The following is a 21612-nucleotide window of genomic DNA, read 5'->3' as shown; positions in this document are numbered from 1 at the left end:
ATTGCTGTACTGTTCACCACAGCCACAGAAGGTGAGCATTCTAGGAGAATATTCCAGGTTTCCTTCATTCCATTTCAGCCTGATTACTGATTTAAGTCAAAGGACGCTGCTTGCTCCTGTGCCCAATGACATCCCTTGTTCTAACAAAAAGAGCTTCTTGGGAAGAAGATCTTGGATTTGGAAGAAGGTTTACTCCTCTTCCATCCAACTGATCTTGCCTCAACTGTTCAACAGCTGAGGTTCCTTCGCCCTCTCTCATATGGTTGTTGCAGAAGGGTTTTTACTCAGAGTAAGTTCCACTGGCCACCTTCAACATGAGTAAAATAAAAAAGAGTCTGGAAACAGATTGTCCAACATCTCGTATGGCAGAGTTAATCTTGTAATACTACCTCTCAGCCATATTTTCTATGTCTTTCCCATCTTTGCTTAATATAAATAAATAAATAAATAAAAATAACTTACTGATATTCTTCTGAAAGACTTAAATTCAAGATAGGTAAGGTGGTCTGACAGCTCCTCTGGCTCAAGGTGATCAAAAAGAAGTGAGACTTTCCGTTTCTTACTGGTGTTGGCCTTTACACGCTGTGTCAGCTTTCTAGACCAATCCCTAGAATTTCTTTCAAAACACAATTACTCCAAGTTATTTACTGAAGAGCAAAATTTTTCTCTTTCCCTAAGTCAGAGGTAACATTGTTTTCATGCCTTACTGCAATAAAAAGTGAATTACTTGAACTTCTAAACAGAAAACTCCTTTCATGCATTAGAGATTATATGACAAAACATTATTGTTAGTCTTTATTGTATTGATGTAGCATGTTTAGTACAATACAACTGTCTTACTAAACAGCATGAGATTCTACATAATTTCTGCATTTTCAGAATAGTTGTCTGTAACTTCATCTCCACTGAACACATCCAGCGCTCCTCCGTTTAATAATTCTTAGATTTCCTTGACCAGCCTCTGAGTATGAACTGTCTCCTTTTGCTATTGACCCACAGAGTAATACAATTTATTTTAATTTGAAAAACTAAATATCCTCCCTCATAATCAGATACAAAATGTATGCCAAATTCTGCTCTGCTTTAGCCTGTGCATTTCCAAAGTAGGAACTGACACTTGTGTCAGTTGAACTTTCCACAGAACTATCTTACTCTCATATAACAAGGAAAGATGTCTTCCCAAGAAAGAACTTGCATGATGTATAGATGTAGGACTTATTCTTGCCACAACAAGTATTTTATAACCAAAATCATCTAAACTATATCAAGAGTCTGACAATGTAATAAACCATATCCTCACTTACCTTTGTTGCTAAAATATAAACACACTTTTTTTACCTCATCTCTTACCCAGTCAAATTGTATTCTGCTTTTTCATTGATTTCACATGATCTTGCAAAACCGTTAGGCACCTACAAATTTTCTAAGTTCCCTGGATAGAGTAAAACTTAGCTGTCATGGACAATCAGCCCAAAGTCTACACTGCAGCTAAATTCAACCTAAGCCATTCCTGAAAGGCATTCTGTTCCACTACATAATGTATATTTCATCTGTAATGAAGTATAAATTCTTCTAAGGGTACATAACATAAAACTTGTGAGAGACATTATATTTGAATAAAGGAAATTCAGAGCAAAAGATTGTTTTCTGAGTATATTGAGACTTTGACACTCACATTTGAGATGTGTCAATTAGACGACAATGTAACTCCTCACCATTAGCTCTAACTACTTCTTGAAATTCCTCCATAGCTGTGGATAGTTTAGAGTCCATTTTGAACATAATCCAGAATTCTGTAATCCAGTACCTATTAAAATTAAAACACACACACAAAAAAAACCCGTTTTGATCTAACATCAGTTAGGCTGAAATTTAGGTATCTGCTCCTGTTTACAAGTTGTATTACTTTTGAACAACTTTGGAGGATAAATCTTGCTTTTAGATGTTTTCGCCAGGCTACCTTAATTTTATCACAAAGCAAAAGTTCAAGACTAAAAACAAATTAGAAAATACCTGGCTTAAGGCTGTAAAGAACTACGCTACGCATACAGCTTGCAGTAAATTTGGTATCAAAATTTCTTGCTTCACAATAAATCTAGACATTATGCATCCTGACGTATTCTTAATGAAATTTCAGGTTTTATAAACTTCCTTAAAACTTGAAATTATTTGGTCTGGACATCAAAAAAATACACTTTGATAGTCACAAAAATCTACTAACTAAATATATTTAATAGTTTACAGGTGATTCTGTCCCACATGCACAAAATCTTTTCAGAGAATTACGGTTTTCGTTGTGGGGCATTCAAATCTTTTCAGTCATATATTTTATATTTCAACTCCTGCATGTGACTTGTCACTAATTGTGGCAGGTTGACCCTGGCCAGCACATAGGTACCCACTCAGGTGTTCACTCCCTCCTCTCCCCCTGCAGCAAAATGGGGGAGAGAACAGAAAGGGCAAAGTGAGAAAAATGCATGGGCCAAGATAAAGACAGTTTAATAACTAAAGGAAATAGAAAAGCTTAAAAAAAAAAAAAAAAAAAAGATGTAAAGGCAAGCACCATCTCACACAAGATGCCCAGCAACTCTGGAATGACTACCCCCTAAGTTTTTATTTCTGAGTATGACCCTGTATGGCTTGGAATGTTCCTTTGGTCAGTTCAGGTCAGCTGTGTCCCCTCCCAGCTTCAAGCTCATCCCAAGGCCACACTGTGGCAGGGCAGAGTGAGAAACAAAAAGCCTTGATGCTGTGCAGTCACTGTTCAGCAATAGGTAAAATACTTCTGTGTTTCACCCACAGATTCAAAGCACAGCATTACAGCAGCTGCTATGAAGAAAGTTAACTCCATCCCAGCCAGACCCAGTACCCAGCACTATACATGTAAAAATCTGTGCTTGTTGGAAAAATGGGACTGCACGTTCTTACGGATGCACGTATGTATAAATTTGCCTGGAAGCAAAAATGTTACCAGATTTCACACAATACTAAAGCATTCTGACATAACCAATAATAATCTGCTCTGAGGTAATACAATCATCACAACTGAAAACAAATTCTACTCTCCTGTTACTAATAATTTCCCCCTTTGTGTAAAAAAGAGGTATCATCAATCTATTAGAGCTGAATATTTTCTTTCCTGTTTTCTCTAAACTGAGGTATCAAACTTTATTATACTTAATAGGTGGAAAAAAAGTGTCCCAGCATCACTGCAAGTGATTAAGTAGAATTACTGAGGAGAATTACCTACCAAATGCAATAGAGCTTTGCTTAGTATGAAAATATCTGCAATATCCCACCTCATTTTTAATAGACCTATAATATTAGACACGCTTCTATCATTCCCTGAGCACTGTCAATTTTCACAGATGTTTAAGATACAGATTCATATAGATTCAGTTCACAACTGTGACCCGACAACTCATGCACTGACTTAGACAGGTCTGCTCAAAGCCAGTTGGACCTTCATGTGTAAAGCTGCTAAAGTGAACCTTGAAAAGCTGAACACCTGTTTCTCTTTCTAATGTCAATTTCAGATTTGCAAAAACATACTTATATATATCACACGGGTGACTGCAGACAAATGACTAATAGCTACCAAGAATATACTTACCTCACAAAATAGCATATCTTTACACACTGCATGGAAGAGTTATTTTCTAAAGCATTAAGATAGGTAGAAAACTGTTAAGGAAAACCACATCCATTCACATAAGATGTAAAATGTAACATGCTTGATGCTTCCTGTAAGCAATAAGAATCATCCTGCTGATGGCAAATATTATATCAGATTAAGGTTTACATAAGTATATACAAAGTATACCCCAAGGTTGTTACCGAAGTTTATTGCAGCTATGACTATGAGCAACATTGATGCAGTTGCCAGAGTACTGAGCAGTGTTAAGTAGTGCAGCAATTCTGTTTTTCACATGTTTCTTTACAGCATGCCTCTCATAAAACTCGCACTGACACATCTCATGATCATTGAAATAGTAATACCAAATTTATCAATCACTGCGTTTATGAAGAAATCCTTTTCAGCTAATTCACTGGAGCTTTAAAAAAAAAAAAAGCTATTATTTTCTATTTTCTGTTAAACATAACTAGTTGTAGACAATGGTAGAGCAAAATGTAACATGCCTCTCCACAGTAACCTCACCTTCCTAGCTATGCAACAGTTTTCATTTGATTTGCTCCGACAACTGAAAGAAACACCCATATTCTTACTCTATTAGCTCTTTAAAACATGTTCTGATATTGTAGCCAGTGTCTGTTTGTTGCAGTGACCCAGCAGTACTGCATTATCTGTTGAAGACACGGAAAACCTATTTTGAAAAGGTATTATGCATGTCTTGATTCTGTAATGGAGATGACACATACATTTGCAGGCCTGAAAAACATAATTTAATGAAAATACCTTGTGGAGCCACTCAAACTCTGACTGAAACTAACTGCAGCCTAAATCTACCACAGCTGAGGGCCCAAGCCATCTGCCCTTTAACATTAGGCTGACTATAGAACTGGTGAAGTCTAAGTAAGTTCTCAAATATCTTTAAAGGCTCTTCTCTGAATGTCTAAAAAATTAGATGACTTACAAAGAACTTGTAACCACCCAAAATCACCCATGTAATTTAGGGGATGGGAAAGGGTGAAACTGGAACATTTGCAAGGTTTTGCAAAACACAAGAGCTCAGACTACTTGATCCATTCAAAATTGTCTTTAACTTTCAATGTCTTTACAAGGAGCTATACACAGAGTTAAAAACCAAGCTTGCAAAATATGGAAGTCTGATAAAAGTTTGAACTGCTTTTCTGATTGCAGAATATGTTCCATCTCAGAAAGATGCAAGCACTGACTTTGCTTCATTTTCCAAGAGCCCACAAGCCTAAGTTAAATGCAACACTACACCACAGCTGCAGCTTTGCACATTTGATCCAACACCTGTGATTAGAGAAGCACCAGGACGGACAGTCCTGCTACAGACAGACAGTCAAAGCTGCAGTAAAGCTCTGTTGTCAAGGATGCTGCTTGTAAATGCCTGTGAGACACAGAGTTTGAGGAAAGAAAGGATTATTAAATTGAATTGTACCAAAACTGGATGGAGATTCTTAGCATGACCGGTGTCCTTCCTGTACTGTGCTCATCTAATTAGGAGTAAGCATTCTGTAAAGACAAGAAGACAGGTAACATATTCCACAATTAAAAATTGCAAAGAAAGGCTAGTACTGTGAATATGATCTAGTAGCTACATTGCGAAAAATCTAATGAGCCAGAAACACACATATATGAGTCCAGGCAGACAACTCAAAATGGGAACAAATAGAAAGGAAAAGCTTATGATTTATTTCAGCAATTTTGAGTGTGAGAGAAATAATTTTTGTTGAAAATTTTCATATCCAGATGATACAGTTTTGTTCTTTCCTCTTCGACTTGATGGTGGACAGAGAGAGAAATGTGTCTGTGACTTAGGCCCAGGTTCACAGTGTCTAACTGAGGTGCCTACATTAATCTAACACCTGATAGGTATTCTCTCCACAGCCAACAGAGGCTGATTGATCCTAATTAAAGCCTGAACTGCAGTGTCATCTTTTGCTCTGTGTATAACAAACTAAACCAGACAAACAAAAAACTCCAACCCTAAACCAAACAAAAGCACACCATACAACCAAAAAACTGTAAAGAACAAGTATACAATTTAATTAGTGGCATACTAATACACCCACAGATTAAATATCCTCTACTTACCCATCTCAAACTTGTCAAGTTACCTTAAAAGCAGGTGAAAATTACAAAGGATATAGATCAACGAGTTTCTGAAGCATGTCTGCAGAGGAGATGATAAACTGATGCATGGCCAGAATTATTTTCAGCAGCTGGTTGTTTTGACATGCATTTCCTTCTAAATCTGAAAACAAAAAGGATTATTCATATTGAAATCTTGCTATACCTTCATAAACAATTTGCAACAGGCTTTTTCAGAATCCTAATTCCAATCAGGTCTGTTCATGTATGCTATTTCAAAGATAGCAGTAACTTACTAATTTAGGAAGCGCATCATTTCTCTGGTGAGAGCCATATAACAACTACTATATTTCACTACCATGTTTGGAAGACCCTTAAAAAATTAAAACAAAAAAAAAGGAAAGAAAAGAAAAAGGAAAGCAAAAAAGCAACTGTGTGTCAAAAGCACTCAGAATACCCAGATAATTATACACAATGATCTAAGCCCAGCAAGGCACTTAAATGCTTTAGGCATACGAATATAAACTTGGAAACAAATCACTGAACTGCAAAGCAAAAGAATTCAGCTACTGAGCCATGTCAGGCAGTTACTGGTATGACTAAATATTCTCACGCAGTATTCTCAAGCAATATTCTCAAGTGTTTGTGAGGCTTTTTGTACAGATGACATATATAACACCAAAGTACACACACAGGATAGCATTTATACATAGATGCACATGGAATGAGACACAACATATGCTGGAAACCCAGAGGTTAATCTGTGCATACCCCCAGTGGTGGACCTAAATGTCCTGAACTATGCATTACAAGGATTTCAGCTGAAGAAGGTCTTTAGACTACATGTCTCTTCTTGGTCTTGTGGGGTTTTTTCCTATATTCCAAAAAGATCAAGGAAATGAAACGTAGCAGAACACTTTAAAAAGCTTCCATTCCTGCAACAAACAGTAGTGAAAGTGTTTGTAAATATTAACTGACGATGTTCTCCCACAGCCTGTCATAAGAAAACCTACGTAGCTTGAATTGGACTTTGACACTCTTTCAAACACAAAAGAAAATGTATCTTTTTTGAATAATTTTTAATAGATTAACCTGTAAGGGGATAAATGTAGTTATCTCTTTAAAAAGCAACAGCAGGAACAAGATACAGAAGCAAAGCACAATACAGCAAAATGGAAGAGGGATGTGAAACAGGAGATTTGCAGCATCAGAAATGGCATTTATTGCTAGAGAAGGCAGGGAGAAGGCACTTTAACTTGCACATCACCAATGTTAAACTTAGCCCATTTGCAAAACAAGATAACCCACAGCAGTTACTAGGCGAGAATTTCCATGCCCTTATACAGGAAGATATCAAATGTATCCCCCTTCAGTGATATGGGCAAGGGGAAAGTCTGGCTGTCCTACAGCCCCATATATGAGAGCAGTATAGACCCCAAGTAACAGGAAGTTCTTGATCTGCCTTTTGGCTTATGCTACAAGTTCTCAGTTTTACAGCATGAACCAAAGTTTATGTGTTCCTTGTTTGCATTCACACATAATTTCACTCCTTTAGTGAAAGAATCCTTTGGAGATATAAACTGCCTAGGTATTACAGAATGAGCACTGAGGGCAAACCAGCAAGTTATTCAGCTAGAGAAGTGGGAAATTTGCAGAGGAAGGCTAGGACATCAAGAATAAATACTTATTCAGGCCTTTAGTATCTGGCATTTTGTACTCTTTGAGTGTCTTCAGGAAGAGTAAAATTATTTTAGGCCTTGCACACAGAGGCCTGTATCAATTTTCATCCTTTGACAAAACTTGGTGTTCTGCCAGAAGCTCCATCCACCAGCTCCTGTTTAAGCAGGAAAGCAGTTCAGTTTATGCTTAATTTGGAAGCCCAATAGATACGTGCACACATACTATTAAGAATATACAGCTTCTCAAAAATGTTCAATATAGATCATTTCCAGACAAAGGCAAAAAATAACACTCTTTCTCTCTCAGCATTTTCATTGTGTGTATTCCAAAATCCTCTGCTATGACATAACACAGGTACCGAGGTTGGCCCCAGGTTCCCAACTGACTTTTTGTCGTCTAGAAGGTCTATCTTCCATTTTACCTTTTTCATGTCACAAAGGTGCAGAGAAAAACAGTATGTTCTGCCTACTATTAGTGATTAGGTCAACACATTTATGGTATTTTCCTTCATAATAAAAGTGTATTTATGCTTCACCACATCCAGACCAAATTACCTTGCAACTGAGATACCCTTTATTACAATGACATGCAATTATTTTGCACACATTAAAGCAATACTAGGTTTTGGGCTATCTGTTCTCTCATCTAACTAAAAGGTTCACCTTCACAAAGAAAACATTGTATTAATGATGGCTTAAAAAACAAAACAAACACTCTGCAAAAAGAAATCTAAAGGTTCCCAGTACAGCTGAGCACTGAACAGCAAGACTGCATGGAACTGGAGCAGCACACAATTTTATGGTAAAGCATCTTTGTGCAAATGGTGGAGCCAGTCAGAGGGCTTTCCTGACTGTGCTGCAAGCGTGCCTCTGAATGCCTCTGCAGCATTCTCTTGAACCCCCAGCAGTTTGTTTCAAAATTCTGAGACTCCTTTTCATTTCCGTTTGTATACCTGCTTCTAACCACACAGCCTACTGAGCAAAACCACTGAGTGAACACTAACCAAAGTGGGATGGGTGTGTTTCAGTTAAGTCAATTTACATTAAAGAAAACTGCAAATTACTGTGTAAGCCTTAGCTTTGTCTCGCTGCAGCAAAATACAAACAACCAACTGGTTGAATGCTTTTCTCCTGTAAATTCCCTTATTGTACTGAGATTTTTAATAAATGTACTCTGAAACAAACAAGAAAACAGAAGTTGAATAAACTTTTCCAGCATTTAATTCCGTGAATGAAAGCACAGTGACAGTTAATGATAAGTATTTTATGATCTACATAGCAGCACAAAGCCACTAAAGACTACAATTACAAAAGTCCCATTTCTTATGTGAGACTCAGAACACACAAGGGTAAGAACATTCTAATCTAGGCCCATCAGCCACTCTACTGCATGATCCAGTGAGTGACTTCTCGTAATCCATGATTTAGAAACAGCTTAAATATTGCTTGTTCCTTGAATGCTTTAGAGTAACAAATTACTCAAAAGTCAGTAAGTAGGGCCTTAAGAGCAAACTATCTGCTTTTCACCAGGTCCCGGTGGCCAAGAGTCTGTGGTAAATATACTTAACAAAAAGAATATGTTCAGTAGACAAGATCGCTGTACTGAGACCTTCCCTCCCACTCACGAATGCAATTGATAAGGCAATTAATAATGCCAAGGATGTCTTAACCAAACTGAATTTTGCAGGAAAGAGAAGTTAGCTTTTCTAGGTCTAAAAGGCCTTTATTTCATAAGCACTGTATGTATTTCATAAGCAGGTTCCAACTGTATCACCTAGAGTACAATTTGAAATGAATCAGAAGTGAATCACAGAGCACTGACATCACATGGTCAGTGACTAAGCTACTAAGAACACGAACAACTTCTTGTAAACTCCCTTAAGACTTCCAGTGGTTATCAAAAAGTGGCACCAAAAACAATCTAGTGCAGGAAAGCATCAAGCAATTGCCAGAAGTTCAGTGCAAAGCTGAAAGTCGTGGTTTGCTATTCTGATGTGCTACATAGAATTCTTCAAGACTTCTGCAACTTTTTTTTTCTGGTAGTTTAAAGAAGATGGTGCGGGGATGGTGCTATAAATGTCTGCAAAGATTATTAAATCAACGTGTGACCTGAAAATTGAGGGAACTTACGTTCTTAAGATCTCAAGGTCTCAAAGACCTTGATGAAACACACAGACATGTATGAAATATGCAGATACATGTGGGAGCACATGGTAAGGTTTAGTGACTGAACTGAAACAGCCGTAAGTCAATGCATCTGCCCCACATGCAAGGTGCAGTACTGCAAGATAACCTAAAAATGGCTGGAAGCAACCAAAACTAAATAAAATATTTCATGAGTATTTTGCAGATACTCTCTGGAAATTCCCTTTACGGACAGGAAACACTGTTCCTCTTTAGCTTAAAACTTACGCAACCCATAGTAGCCTTCTTACTCCAGGCTTATTACTTTTGCTCTGGTATTTGATATCCTCTAACAGAGCTAGTCATTTAACTCTCTTCATTAAATTGAATACATTTGGTCAGAATCAGATTTGTAAGAAGCCATCATTCTCCTTATCAGTTATGACACCATTATGGAGGGTCAGCAAGCAGATTTAACTTAAACTAATTTTTTAATGACAGCTGAAAGCTCAGTTGATGGCAGAAATCAGGGCTAGGAGCTAATATATTTTATTTTGCTGCTCCAGCGCAGGATCAGCTTTCTCAAAATCATGCTTCAGAACCAGTTTAATTTGGTTTTAAAATTCTACAGTGATGAGGACTTCACAGCTTTTGTAGGTGACTTACTGCAACACTTGAGCTTCCTCATCATTTAAGAGTGCTCCTTTCTGTCCAATCAAATATTTCAGGCAACCTGGGCTGCTAAAGCCCAGATTCCAGCAGACACAAAAAAAATTTCCCTTATCAGTATATTTTCTCTGTTTAAGGGCTGCTTTCCTCATCTACTTTCTCAGCTAAGAAACACCAAATCTATGATTTTTTTATTCCTCAGAGGCCAGGTTTTCTAGCTCTCTGGTCAACTTTGATGTTGTTTTCTGAACCCTTTGTAGCTCACACCATTATGAAGCAAACCTGAATACAGTACTACAGAGGAGATCTTAGCTCCAGAGTTAGAATATTATTTTTTATATCCTTTACATAATACCATTATATACACATACATTTTAATGTAAGTAAATGTACACGTACAATGCATATACAGAAAATAGGAAAGCACACACGTCCATCTATGCACCCACTTAAGAGTTTCTGCAGTGATATGGTATCATTAAACCATTTCCAGCTTTAAAGTCCATCTTCACAACGAGATCCTTTCCTGCAGAAATGCTGCATATTAAGGATTTTATCATACTGTTTTTACAACTGATTAAGTAGAACTTTGTACTCATCCTTAGCAAATTTTTCTTTATTTCAAATCATTATCTTAAGTGCTTAATATCTTTCAGAAAGAATATAACTTAATAATAATTAGTAATAACTTAAAAAGATGACACAGTAATTAAGTAATAGAACACTTTTTTTAGTTTTAGCTGCAGCAGAAAGCAGGTGGAATCTTGAGCTCTCCAGCTTACATTTAGTTCTGTACAGGATGGTGGTGCTCCCCCTCAACAAGAGTGACATGATGTTTAGCAGACAGCACCAAAAAACTTAGCAAATTGCACTAAAGTTTTGGTTTGGTCTGTTTGTGTCTTTTTAAATTGGATTATTGTCCATACATGCTTGCAACTATTGAGTTATACATAATTTATTTACACAAGTAATTGATCTTAGGAAGAAAAACTCCAAAACTAAGCTTAGAAGAAATCAGTATTTTCCTGAGAGGAAAGAACTGCACTATTTTGTGATTAATCCTGCACCAACAGCTCTCTAAACAAGCCAAGTAAACACAGATGTTAGAAGAAACCCCCTAAACTTGGTGTTTCATCAAGTCTACTCCCTTTAAACTCCGTACAGAATAGAGGAGGAGGAACCCACTCCTGCTCCTCCAAATACTCATAAACAATACAGATATATCCAAGACAAAAGAGAGCATAATATGCATCCAAAAAGAATTAAGACTGTTCTGTGTCAGGGTAGGGAACATTAGGGGAGAAAAGTCTCCAGGGAAAACCATTACCCTCACTCAGAAAGCTACATTACCATTACCCTCTTTTGGAAAGCTACATCTTGCAGAAAGAGCTCTAGGTGGGTAATTCTTTGAAATGAAAACAAGGAGATAAAAGCTCTTGTCAAAGGGAAATGGGATGATTTTCAGAAACTAAAGTGTACTTTAAGAGAAACCAAATGCAATGTGGGTGGAAAGCATTCCATTAGCCTTGGATATTCAGATGAGGTACATGTAAGAAGATAAAAAGTTTGCACACACGGACGCACACCACACATCATTCTACAGCATATTTAAAATATTGATTTTAGCAAATTTAGATGCAAACTTTTTAATCAAACAGTCTTTTCTCCAAAGCCTACAAAACATAATTTGAGCATTCAAAACTTTTTCCAAAGCTTTAAATCATGATACTGGAGCCATGTGCATTTTTTGAGCTGCAGACAACTCCTGAATAATTCAAGCGCAATGCTTGGCAACACAGCTGTTCTAGCATAAGCACTGAGGGATAGGACCAAACAGACACCCAGAAGAGAACCAGAAACTTCTGAGGGCAGTGTCACTATCTGACCATTGAACCCAGATGTGTGCTTAACCCCTTCACATCCCACAACCACAGTGTTTTACAACATGCTTCCCTCTAACTGCGTGATTGATCCAGGGGCAGCTGATCATCACATCCAAGGAAGCATGAAGCCTGTCCCATCCAAAGGTTCAAACTGGAACACACTGGTAGACACCAAGCTGCTTGCCTCTCAAGGGCTTGAAGAAGTTTCACATCGCTTGGGTACCAGTTCCTGACCTTGATTTTCATTACTGGTGCATGCTGCAGCTCTAATCCTGTTCTAGTATTCCTGACTTACCTTTCTAGTCTTTGCTTTAACTTGTAGGTGTATTTCTGGAACTGGTGTTTACTCTCTATGGCAAATTAGCTCCTAACCCAGCAGCTGGGGATGCCTTCTCACACTGCCCCACCAGTGAGGAGCCTGGAGAGACACAGCCAAGACAGCTGACCCCAACTGACCAATGGGATATTTCATGTCATATCATGTAATGCTTAGCATTTAAAAACAGGCTGCAAGTTTGTCAGGGCTGCTGTTGCTTGGGAACTGTCTGGGTATCAGCTGGCTGGTGATGGGCAATTAGAGTATTTTGCATTGCTAAATAAAAGTTATACTGATTTTTCCTGAAGTTATATTTAGAGGCCTGGAGATAGAATTTTCAGTCGTATCCCTGTGGTAAATATAAGTAAATAGGAGACTGCTTTATAAAGAAAAAAGTCTAAGTTTTATTTTGTTTTTTTTACTTACTTCTTGGCTTTGGAAAATTATATTGAAAAAACTGAAGTCAAATTAGCTAAAGAGAACTTTAAAAAATATATATAAACATATCTAAAGTTCCTTTTCTTTGGGAAATTTTTTTCACAGACATCAGGTTAAAAAAGAAATCATATTCATTTTGGTACAACCACAATTAACTTTAATAGTTAGCTAAACAGCACTTAGAATTCTCCAGAGCAGTAACTACTTTTCTGTTCCCACAATGTCATACATTCTACAGAGCAGTAATGACTCCTCTGTTCCCACAATGTCATTAAATGATCATTAACATAGTTTCTGTTGCCAAGCAATAGTAAGGTTTCTGCACTGTATTTGACCAAATAACACTCAGATTACTTAACACACAATGATCAAGAGCATTTTCATACAGAACAGCATCATGAATAAAATTTAACTACTCTGGGGGGGAATTGGAGACCTCAACATTCAGCCCAGGCTTCAAGAGCAAAGGATGGAACCCTGCAAGTCTGTGCAGCATGAGACAAAAACAAATGATTTTTCAGGCAAACCTAAGAGGAAATAAAGCAAATGGTCACAGTCGCATTCTGTGGGTGTGCATATGCCTTGAAAGAATTTATTGCCTTTGAAAAAGAATTCTGTATTAGAATTCATTATATAGTAAATTGGATAAAAGGATAAACTCATTAACTGAACTGTGATTGTTTTAGTAGTTAATTGTATGTTTGAACTAGACTGGAAGAATGTATTTATGTTACAAGTAGAATGGGTTTTTCCAGATAACTGAAATGGGAAAAACTGGATAGTTTTCATTTTTTCTGTATTTAGAGGAGAAGACGTCTACAGCCCTAAAGAGTGAACTCTAACTTGCTTGTGTTGTTGTTTGTGAGATGGATGCAATATGTAGCTGGCTCTCAAAGAATTCCTAAGACTCAATATGTTTTTGCATGGTATTGACATGAGCAATATAAAAACATTATCTGTTCACATAACTAGACAACTCAATAATGTAGTTATTTTTTATACCAGAAAATGTGAACTATGATTAACTTGGATCATTTTAGGCAGATTACACATAAGAGGCCACCAGCATCAGCACCTTTGTGAGATTTTTGATTTCGATGAAAACAATTCCATGGCATCTTTCATCCAGATTAGTCTGGATGTAGCTTCCAGAGTTTCTAAGGTTTGTTTACAAACATCTCACTTTACATACATTGAGACAACAGGCTAGTTAGCATGGATCAAACACTGCAGAACAACTTAACATCACAACCTGCTCTTAGACCTAGCTGTCTATGACTATTGCAACTATTAGAAGTTGCAAATTGCATTAGTTTCACATAAATTCTATTAAGAACACTGCTAATTTTTGAAATTATAATTTCCAACTTCCTTTAAGCCATCCATGGGTTAAAACTGACATATATGTATAAACAACTAGCTCCACTGCGAACAGTTTATTGTGGATGAGATTTCACATGGAATTACACTACATGGTCTCAGAAATATTTTGGTTGCTTTCCTAAAGCCCTTTACTTACATCTCTTTAAAGAAACCAAACACGAGGACACTGTACGGGGACAATGCATGTGACATGCATTTGAAGATTGTGTTTCTTAATTTCTTTTTAACTAAAGTGTCTGAATAGTAGGATAGGCATAGGTCATCCGTATGCTACGGAAAACACTTCCAGCACTCAAATGTAAGAGGCAAAGAGTAAGATCTTGCACTCATAGGTTAAGGACAGAAATACCTTCATAACAATAATATTTTGAGCTCTTAGGGACTTCTCAGCTTTTAAATGATCCTCAGATTTTTTTAGTGTTTGAATAAATAATGGCTTTCAAGTGCACTCTTGGAATTGTTTGTTAGGTAATTCTAAGTAACATTTCAGGATTTTACTGCAGACAAAACAAGGAGATATCAAATTGACACTATGTTGAAGACACATGTACTGATTGCATAAGAGTCTTTGAACACGTGTAAAAACAATTTAAACAAACATTTTGCATGGGCAAGGAAAAGGCCCCCTCACCCTACACAGTTTATAAGCTTGAATGCATGTTAAAATAGCTCAGTGGATCTTTGAAAGGTAAGCTTGTTTAAAAAAATAAGCACCCTTAAACCTTACCCTAGATTATAAAAGGTACATTTATAACATAAAAACAGACAGTCAAAGGAAAGAAACAGGGGCCTCTTGCCATGCACTAACATACTGCGAAGTTACCAAAAAAAAATTTGTCTAGATCAGAAACTGACTTCACAACACACAGTTAGAACTTCAAGTTCACAGTAGCAGGAGGATGCTCTAGGGTGATAAACGTGATGAACATTAGCAGATATAAAGTTAACAAATTACGGTACCCAGTGAACACTGCCAATACATTTTTCCTCTCTGATCTGTAACACTTTCTGAACTAAATATATGCTATGCATTTATGTAGTCTCACAAAGATTACTCTAAGAACTAGGCATAAAAGTAAGGCTGTGTTACTAAGCATATGCTTCCTGTATTCTACTGACCTGCAAGCAAACAAGACCCTATTATGCTGGTTTCAACAACAAAGCTGATAGAGAAGTGACTTTAAAACTAGCAACAAAATAGGAAACAAAGCCATATCAACTTTCAGAGAACTGTCTGCCAGTGAAAAGTACATTTTTTCCAGGCATTTTATGTACTACATAATGGAAAAAAATGGATGTAGGGGGTTAAAGTCACTGTCCTATGTAAAATTCCACTCCAGAAACACAGTAACTAATGAAGATTTCCTGCAGAATAAATTATCTCCCTCCTGAAGCTGTCATATTCCAGGCCAAGATCTCTCAACTACTTCTTTGCTTCCCTGAAATTACAGCCCTCTTGTTGCCAATGGAAAAACTACTTCTAATTATCTATTTATGACCGTTTTGTTCAGAGTTATTATCTCTGATGTAGAGGTTGCACTGAATCTAATCTTTTTGCAGTTACTGTATTTTCTAGTTTTTTTAATCATTTTACCCTACCTCCTGCTCTTTCTCCCTTCCTTCTTTCTCTTTTTTTCACCTTCTTTTCAAAGGCAATCACATGGGATGCATTTACTTGTGCTCTACAATTTTTCTTGTCAATCCAGATCACAGCACTAACACCATCCTCTAGCTACTTACAATGTTGGGAGGCCTTCCAATAGACATGGAACATGTTTTGAATCCCTGTCCTGTAGAACTAGATCTCTTCTCTTAAAACTGATGAGACTGGTTTCAAGTGTCTACAGATCTTCTCCTAAGACAGGACCAATACTCCTTTCTAAGACACTTCCTACCTTGAAACTCTTACCACGTTATTTTTTTCCCCATACTCTTGCCTTCACTTACATCCTTGCTTTTTTGTTGCCTTTACTTTTGGCAACTCATTTGCCCGATGATTCATCTCAGTCACTCTGATTCAAACTTTCATGGGACTTGAAGAAACCTCTACTTTTAGCATCTCCACATCATGCTATTGAATAAACACTGGTATAATGTTACTCTCTCGGATGTAGTGACCACCTACATGACTTCAGACTACCTCATATGACCCTCACTGTTTCTGTTGCTAAGGCACATGGCCTGTCCTTCAGCAGTCCAAGCTAAAGAAGACCAAATTTGAGAGGTGAAAGAGCACACACTAATCACCCCAAAGTAGGAATTTAAGTTAACTGCACTGACTAAGCTTTTAGATTATCTTGGCTCTCTGGACAAAGTCTTTCTACGAAATATCTTGGAATCTGTTTACAATACTGCAGCAAAGTTTAGTTGTCTCACTCTTAATTTCAATTTAGCATATCCCCTGCCTCCTTTCTTCTCCTAATCCATGTTGTAAGACAAGCTATTTATGCTTGTGTTCTTCACAGCTGTAAGCGTGTATTAATTCTTAATACCTTCTTTGCTAGACCTTCTTGTGATATTCTCTGCCTATACGGCAAAAGACTGCCAACTTCTCCTCACATACCATTGTTGACAGCAGCCTCTCTTACACACTATTTGCTTTTTCCAAGCCTGTATAATTGAGTCCAGGAACATAAACTCAGCTGCATCCATTACAGAGAAATTGTATTTGTACACATAACAGCAGCAAGTGCAGTATAATGTTAACCTCATGCAGTATATATTCTGAAATATGACACATCACCATCTCTATCTACTGCCTCTTGTCCTCCTTAAGATGAGACAGCAAATGAATCAAGGGCTTTTCCCAGGAAGTAAACTTCAAATGTACAATGTCTTGGGGAGATTCTGTACTTTAAACGTTTAAATAAAACTTGCTTGAATCACAATAATGACTTTATATAATAATATACAAAATATTATAGGTCAGCATATCCAAAACTGAAGATATAATCTCAGTCTAAGCAGAACTATTAGCATACAGGGTAGAAGATTTAGTTCAGCACTATGCATGGGAAGAAACTTGCTCAACCATTCATATTGCTTGTAATCATTCTGCAACTATGCTTTTTTCTCCCCATTTTGCTCCCTAACCCCACTCCTCTTCAAAATGCCAAATTAAAGTTTTTTTCACCTCTTCATTTATTGGCACAATAATGAGAATGATTTTTGCACTGTTTTTGTTGATACAAAGCTACAAGAGCCTTCTTTAATGAACTTCATTATGCAGGTTATCCAGAGTTTTAAAAGCTGTATTTTTATTTGAATACCTTAATGGGAAGTTCCAACATAGCATAAGAACATCCATAATGTCACAGAAGATGCATAAATACAGACACTATCATGGATTGCCCAATGAAGAGTCTAAAGCTCTGCAGCACACAACATGATTTTAGCAGTCCTTAGTGAGTTATAATGATGTTTGCTGACGCACTACAACCTTGCTCAACCTATGTACAGCTTGTCAAAGGTCAAGAAAACCCTATCTAATGGACTGCAGTAAGTTTTCTAGCTGAAGTATGAAACACTTAAGAAAGATTCACGTGCATGTGTAGCTGAACTGCACAGGTACACTTGCTTTTCTTCATTACCTTAGTCCTTTTAATAAACTGATGCACAGGAATCTGAGAACACCTAAGCACGTCTATATTGCTATACAGAGTGTTAGCCAAATATAATCTCCTACCCAGGGTTTCACCTACACTACTTAAAAACAATCACCTTAATAATTTTACTAGATTTTTATAATGTTACATTTATATTACTGTTTTTTCATTAAAATGTGGAAACATTAATATTGGTCAAGTAGTCACAATATTAAAACTGCCTAAAGGTCTTATGTTTTAGATATCTTATCCCCCTTCTATTGAACTGAAATTCATAAAAATATCAATCAACATTTGTTAAGGAATTAGGGCTTTATGGCAGTTCAGTGTCTTCACAGTAATGAATTGAGGAAGAAAAGAAGCAAAAAAGAAACAAGACATTACTGACGATTACATGTTTCACCAGCTTTTCACAGACATGCATTTCTCTGCACATTCTGATTAGAAGGCTTTAAAGTTTAAAAAAAATCGTTTCAAACAAATGTGAAAGATTAGTCATTGTTTACACAGTATTTATGCACTGTACCAGTAGATCAGCACGATGTGTTACTATTTAACTATATAGATAATTATTTTACAGCTGAGTGGGTGTTCAAGTACATTTATTTTCTAAGGACTACTTCTGAAACTAAGACTTTGCCACATATACTTTGGGAGTAGCTCATAGCACTGAAAGACTCAGCATTAACAAACAGATGCGCTACTTACAAGCAAATTATTCAGAATCACTTTAAGAGTCTTCGGAAATAACATATTTTAATAGTATTAAATATAAACACGTTTACTAATGAAAAAGTTGGAAAAGAAAACTAGGCATACATAGCTTAGGCAATGGTTATGTTTATCCATATTTCAATTCTTATTGTAAAAAGATGAATGGATAACCGATAGGCTCAAATAAAAAAATACAGTTGTGATTTCTGTTTGGATTCTTTCTCTTTTATAGAGAAGCAACTTTAACTCTATACTGATAATGCAAAAAGCAATCCAGTGTTATCTCACCTAGTATAAAAACAGCCCTTCTCGTTTAAAAAGGTTTAATATGAACATGTTGCTTACACGCCTTACGAGAATGTTATTTCAATATGCAAAAATATAATGATTACTTTCTAAAACTTACAAAATTAGTACTTGAAGGAACAACAAAACTAGTCTCAGATGTATAGATGATTGAAATTTGTCTGTTTGCCTCAAGAAAAAGCAGTAGTTACACTAATCTCTTAGCATATATTACACACATATGCATAAACACATCCATCAACCAAAAATACAATCAACTGTAGCATAGACAATTCTCAGTTAACACCTTTCTTCTCCACCAATACATCCTTTTAATTCACTAGTAAGGGATTTAAACATAGCCAGGACAGAAACAAATTAATATGACTCTAAAAACCTCCAGGCACTCACCAAAAGACTGAATGCAGGTTTCCAGAAGGTCTTCCAAAGTGGCTCCTTTGGCTAGGTGCCCCAGTGGCACCATCATGACCTGAGTATGATTTGAGAGGCTGGGGCAGGGGCTGGTTTGCTGCAGCTCCAGTGCTGATTCAGGGGCAGTGCTGCATGCTTGGGCAGGTTGTCTAAAAGAAAGCACAATAGTGAAATAAATACAAGAAGATAGAGTGGCAAATTTTACACTGCATGGGAAAGGAGGAGAGATTTAAAGGACAATTAACTCCTTCTAGTTAGGGTGCTGAAAGACATAACCCTCCCACCTAATATGTACACCAAAGGGACTGCTCAGTAAGTGACTTTTTTTTAATTTTCTGCTAAATGTCAGTTGCAGAGCACATGGTTATAGAGCTCCCTGAATGATCTGTCAAGATTATCAGAAGTCTTGTCTCTTTGTCAAAGAGTATGCAATAACCTACCACCATCTGTTTGTGTGGCCACCAAAAGTAAAGGAGAAGAAAATGTAACTATTAGACACATCAGAAAACACCAGACTAGCTTTATTAATTTAATTTGGAAAATCACTATTAAGTAAACAAAATATCAGCACAACCTCATAGTGGAGTATTTCACAGTCAAAACAAATACATTAATGTGCATCTATCCTGTATTACTCTTTCCTATTGTTTTAAAATAGTATAGATGAGCAAATAAACATATTTAATAACAACCGTAGATGAGACCAAAATAAAGGACATATCTAATTTTAGGCTTGTGTTTTGATCATATAATATCTTATATTTCAAGAGTGTGTTTGTTTATGGATAATATTAAATGCATGTTGCTTGCATACGTGTTCATATATCTCTATGAAATAGTAAATAGGAACAATATTGTATTGATGAAAAGTGATGAAACAGATTTGCCTGCAAATAACAGGAACCACTACAAAATCTGACTTGAGAGTGTAACCATACAGTTCACAAAAGAACAACAAGTACTGCCATTTCAATAAAACCTGGGTTTATTTCAGGGACTCCCGAAATTTCAGGGATTCTTTGGGTTTATTTCAGACACTCCACAGTCTTCCTAAACAAGTGACTCCAGCATCCTTAAGCTGCTATCTTAAGCTTTCACACAACTTTTCTTGGAACACTATGCAAGACTATTAATCAGCTGACAGCCCCGGGAAGAAAAGGCACAGAAATTCATCCAGTGTGCGTATTACATACAGAGAGCAGAAGTAAATTCACAAACATCCCCGAACAGGCACTCCTGCATGAAGTTAAACATACGCATGCCTTATTAAGACAATCTGGACCCTACCTCATCCCCGTGAATGCACAGCCTTATCCATACCTTTCTGTCTCATTTGAATCCTGGAAAAGCCTCAAAACTGACCATTGTGTCATTTACAACCCAACACTGATCCCAGGCCTCCATAGTTTCAAATTCAGGAAAATACACACCTGACCCTTCAGAGGCAGTAACCATCACTGAGCTCCGCCGTAGTTAGGCTGACAGTGCCCGACACGCAAATGTTCTCTTCCCTTCCCCCTTTCTCTCAATTTCCCTGTTAGCTTTGTGATCTGACTTCCTGTTCTCATATAAAAAGAAAAAGGGCCTGATTAACTTTCAGTGTTTTCTTTTTACAAGCTTAAGCCCCTCTCCTAGCTTTATTCCAGTGACTCTTCAACACAGGACAGAGGATCCTAACAAGTAGTAACAAAGCAGGAGTTAAGGCCGAAGATATTTCAGGCTTTGGCAACGGGCTGGAGAAAACCTGAAGTTTCCACACCCGTAAAAAGTTTACAGTAACACTGTGGCCGACATGGCCACACTGGACAGGCAAAGCTCAGCCGGTGGCACCTCTGGCTGTTGCTTAGAACAGGTCCTCTCGCAGCAGTCACCCGACACGACAAACAGACGAAAGCGGGATGAGGGGCAGTGGGGGGGCATCCACCCTGCATTTCCACCTTACGCTTGTGGCGGTGGGGAGGACATCACCAATAAGTGACCGTCCTCTCGCGGACTGACCCCGGAGCAGGTGCCGCTTCCCCGGCAGGGCGGTGAAAGCCGCGTTGCCGGCCCCTGGCCCGGCGGCCCCCGGCCGTGCCGCAGGTAACCGAGCCCGCTCCCGCTCAGCCGACACCGTAACGTGAGGCTCTTCCATCCCGCGCTGACCCGCCTGCCCGGCGCACCCTGCCATCCCGAAGGGTGAAACAAAATCCTCCCCCACACACCCCCTCCCGCGCTTCTTTCCTCTCCCTGTCCCAGTCGGGAGGGCCCCGGCCGGCCCCCCCAGTACCACCCCCGAGCCCCACGGAAACCCCGCCAGCCCCGCCGCGGGGAGAGCCGCGCCCGCCCCACCGGGCACCGC

At 37.8% G+C, this 21612-nt stretch overlaps 1 protein-coding gene across 6 annotated transcripts in view; it reads right to left on the bottom strand.

Annotated features, from left to right (window-relative positions):
* The window catches only part of RASGRP1 (RAS guanyl releasing protein 1), a 39347-nt gene that overhangs the window by 17236 nt on the left and 499 nt on the right, over window positions 1–21612 (bottom strand). Inside the window, exons 2-7 of one of the 6 annotated variants that reach the window (XM_042046968.1) lie at window positions 20702–20829; window positions 19251–19420; window positions 5801–5906; window positions 3614–3676; window positions 1676–1807; window positions 463–616 (exon numbers count right to left, since the gene is read on the bottom strand). In XM_042046968.1, the coding sequence (XP_041902902.1) occupies window positions 463–616; window positions 1676–1807; window positions 3614–3676; window positions 5801–5906; window positions 19251–19326 (531 nt within the window). In that variant the 5' untranslated portion in view covers window positions 19327–19420; window positions 20702–20829. Of the gene's footprint in view, window positions 1–462; window positions 617–1675; window positions 1808–3613; window positions 3677–5090; window positions 5907–19250; window positions 19421–20591; window positions 20660–20701; window positions 20830–21612 lie in introns of those variants that run through there. The other 5 variants (XM_042046966.1, XM_042046967.1, XM_042046969.1 and 2 more) reach the window with 5 other exon arrangements.

This window comes from Corvus kubaryi, unplaced genomic scaffold (assembly GCF_017639235.1).
Source record: "Corvus kubaryi isolate FWS band 111438036 unplaced genomic scaffold, C.kubaryi_AGA036_p1.0 66, whole genome shotgun sequence".
Classification (NCBI taxonomy): domain Eukaryota; kingdom Metazoa; phylum Chordata; class Aves; order Passeriformes; family Corvidae; genus Corvus; species Corvus kubaryi.
Note: the sequence above shows the minus strand (reverse complement) of the source record. Positions and strands in the feature narration are given on the sequence as shown.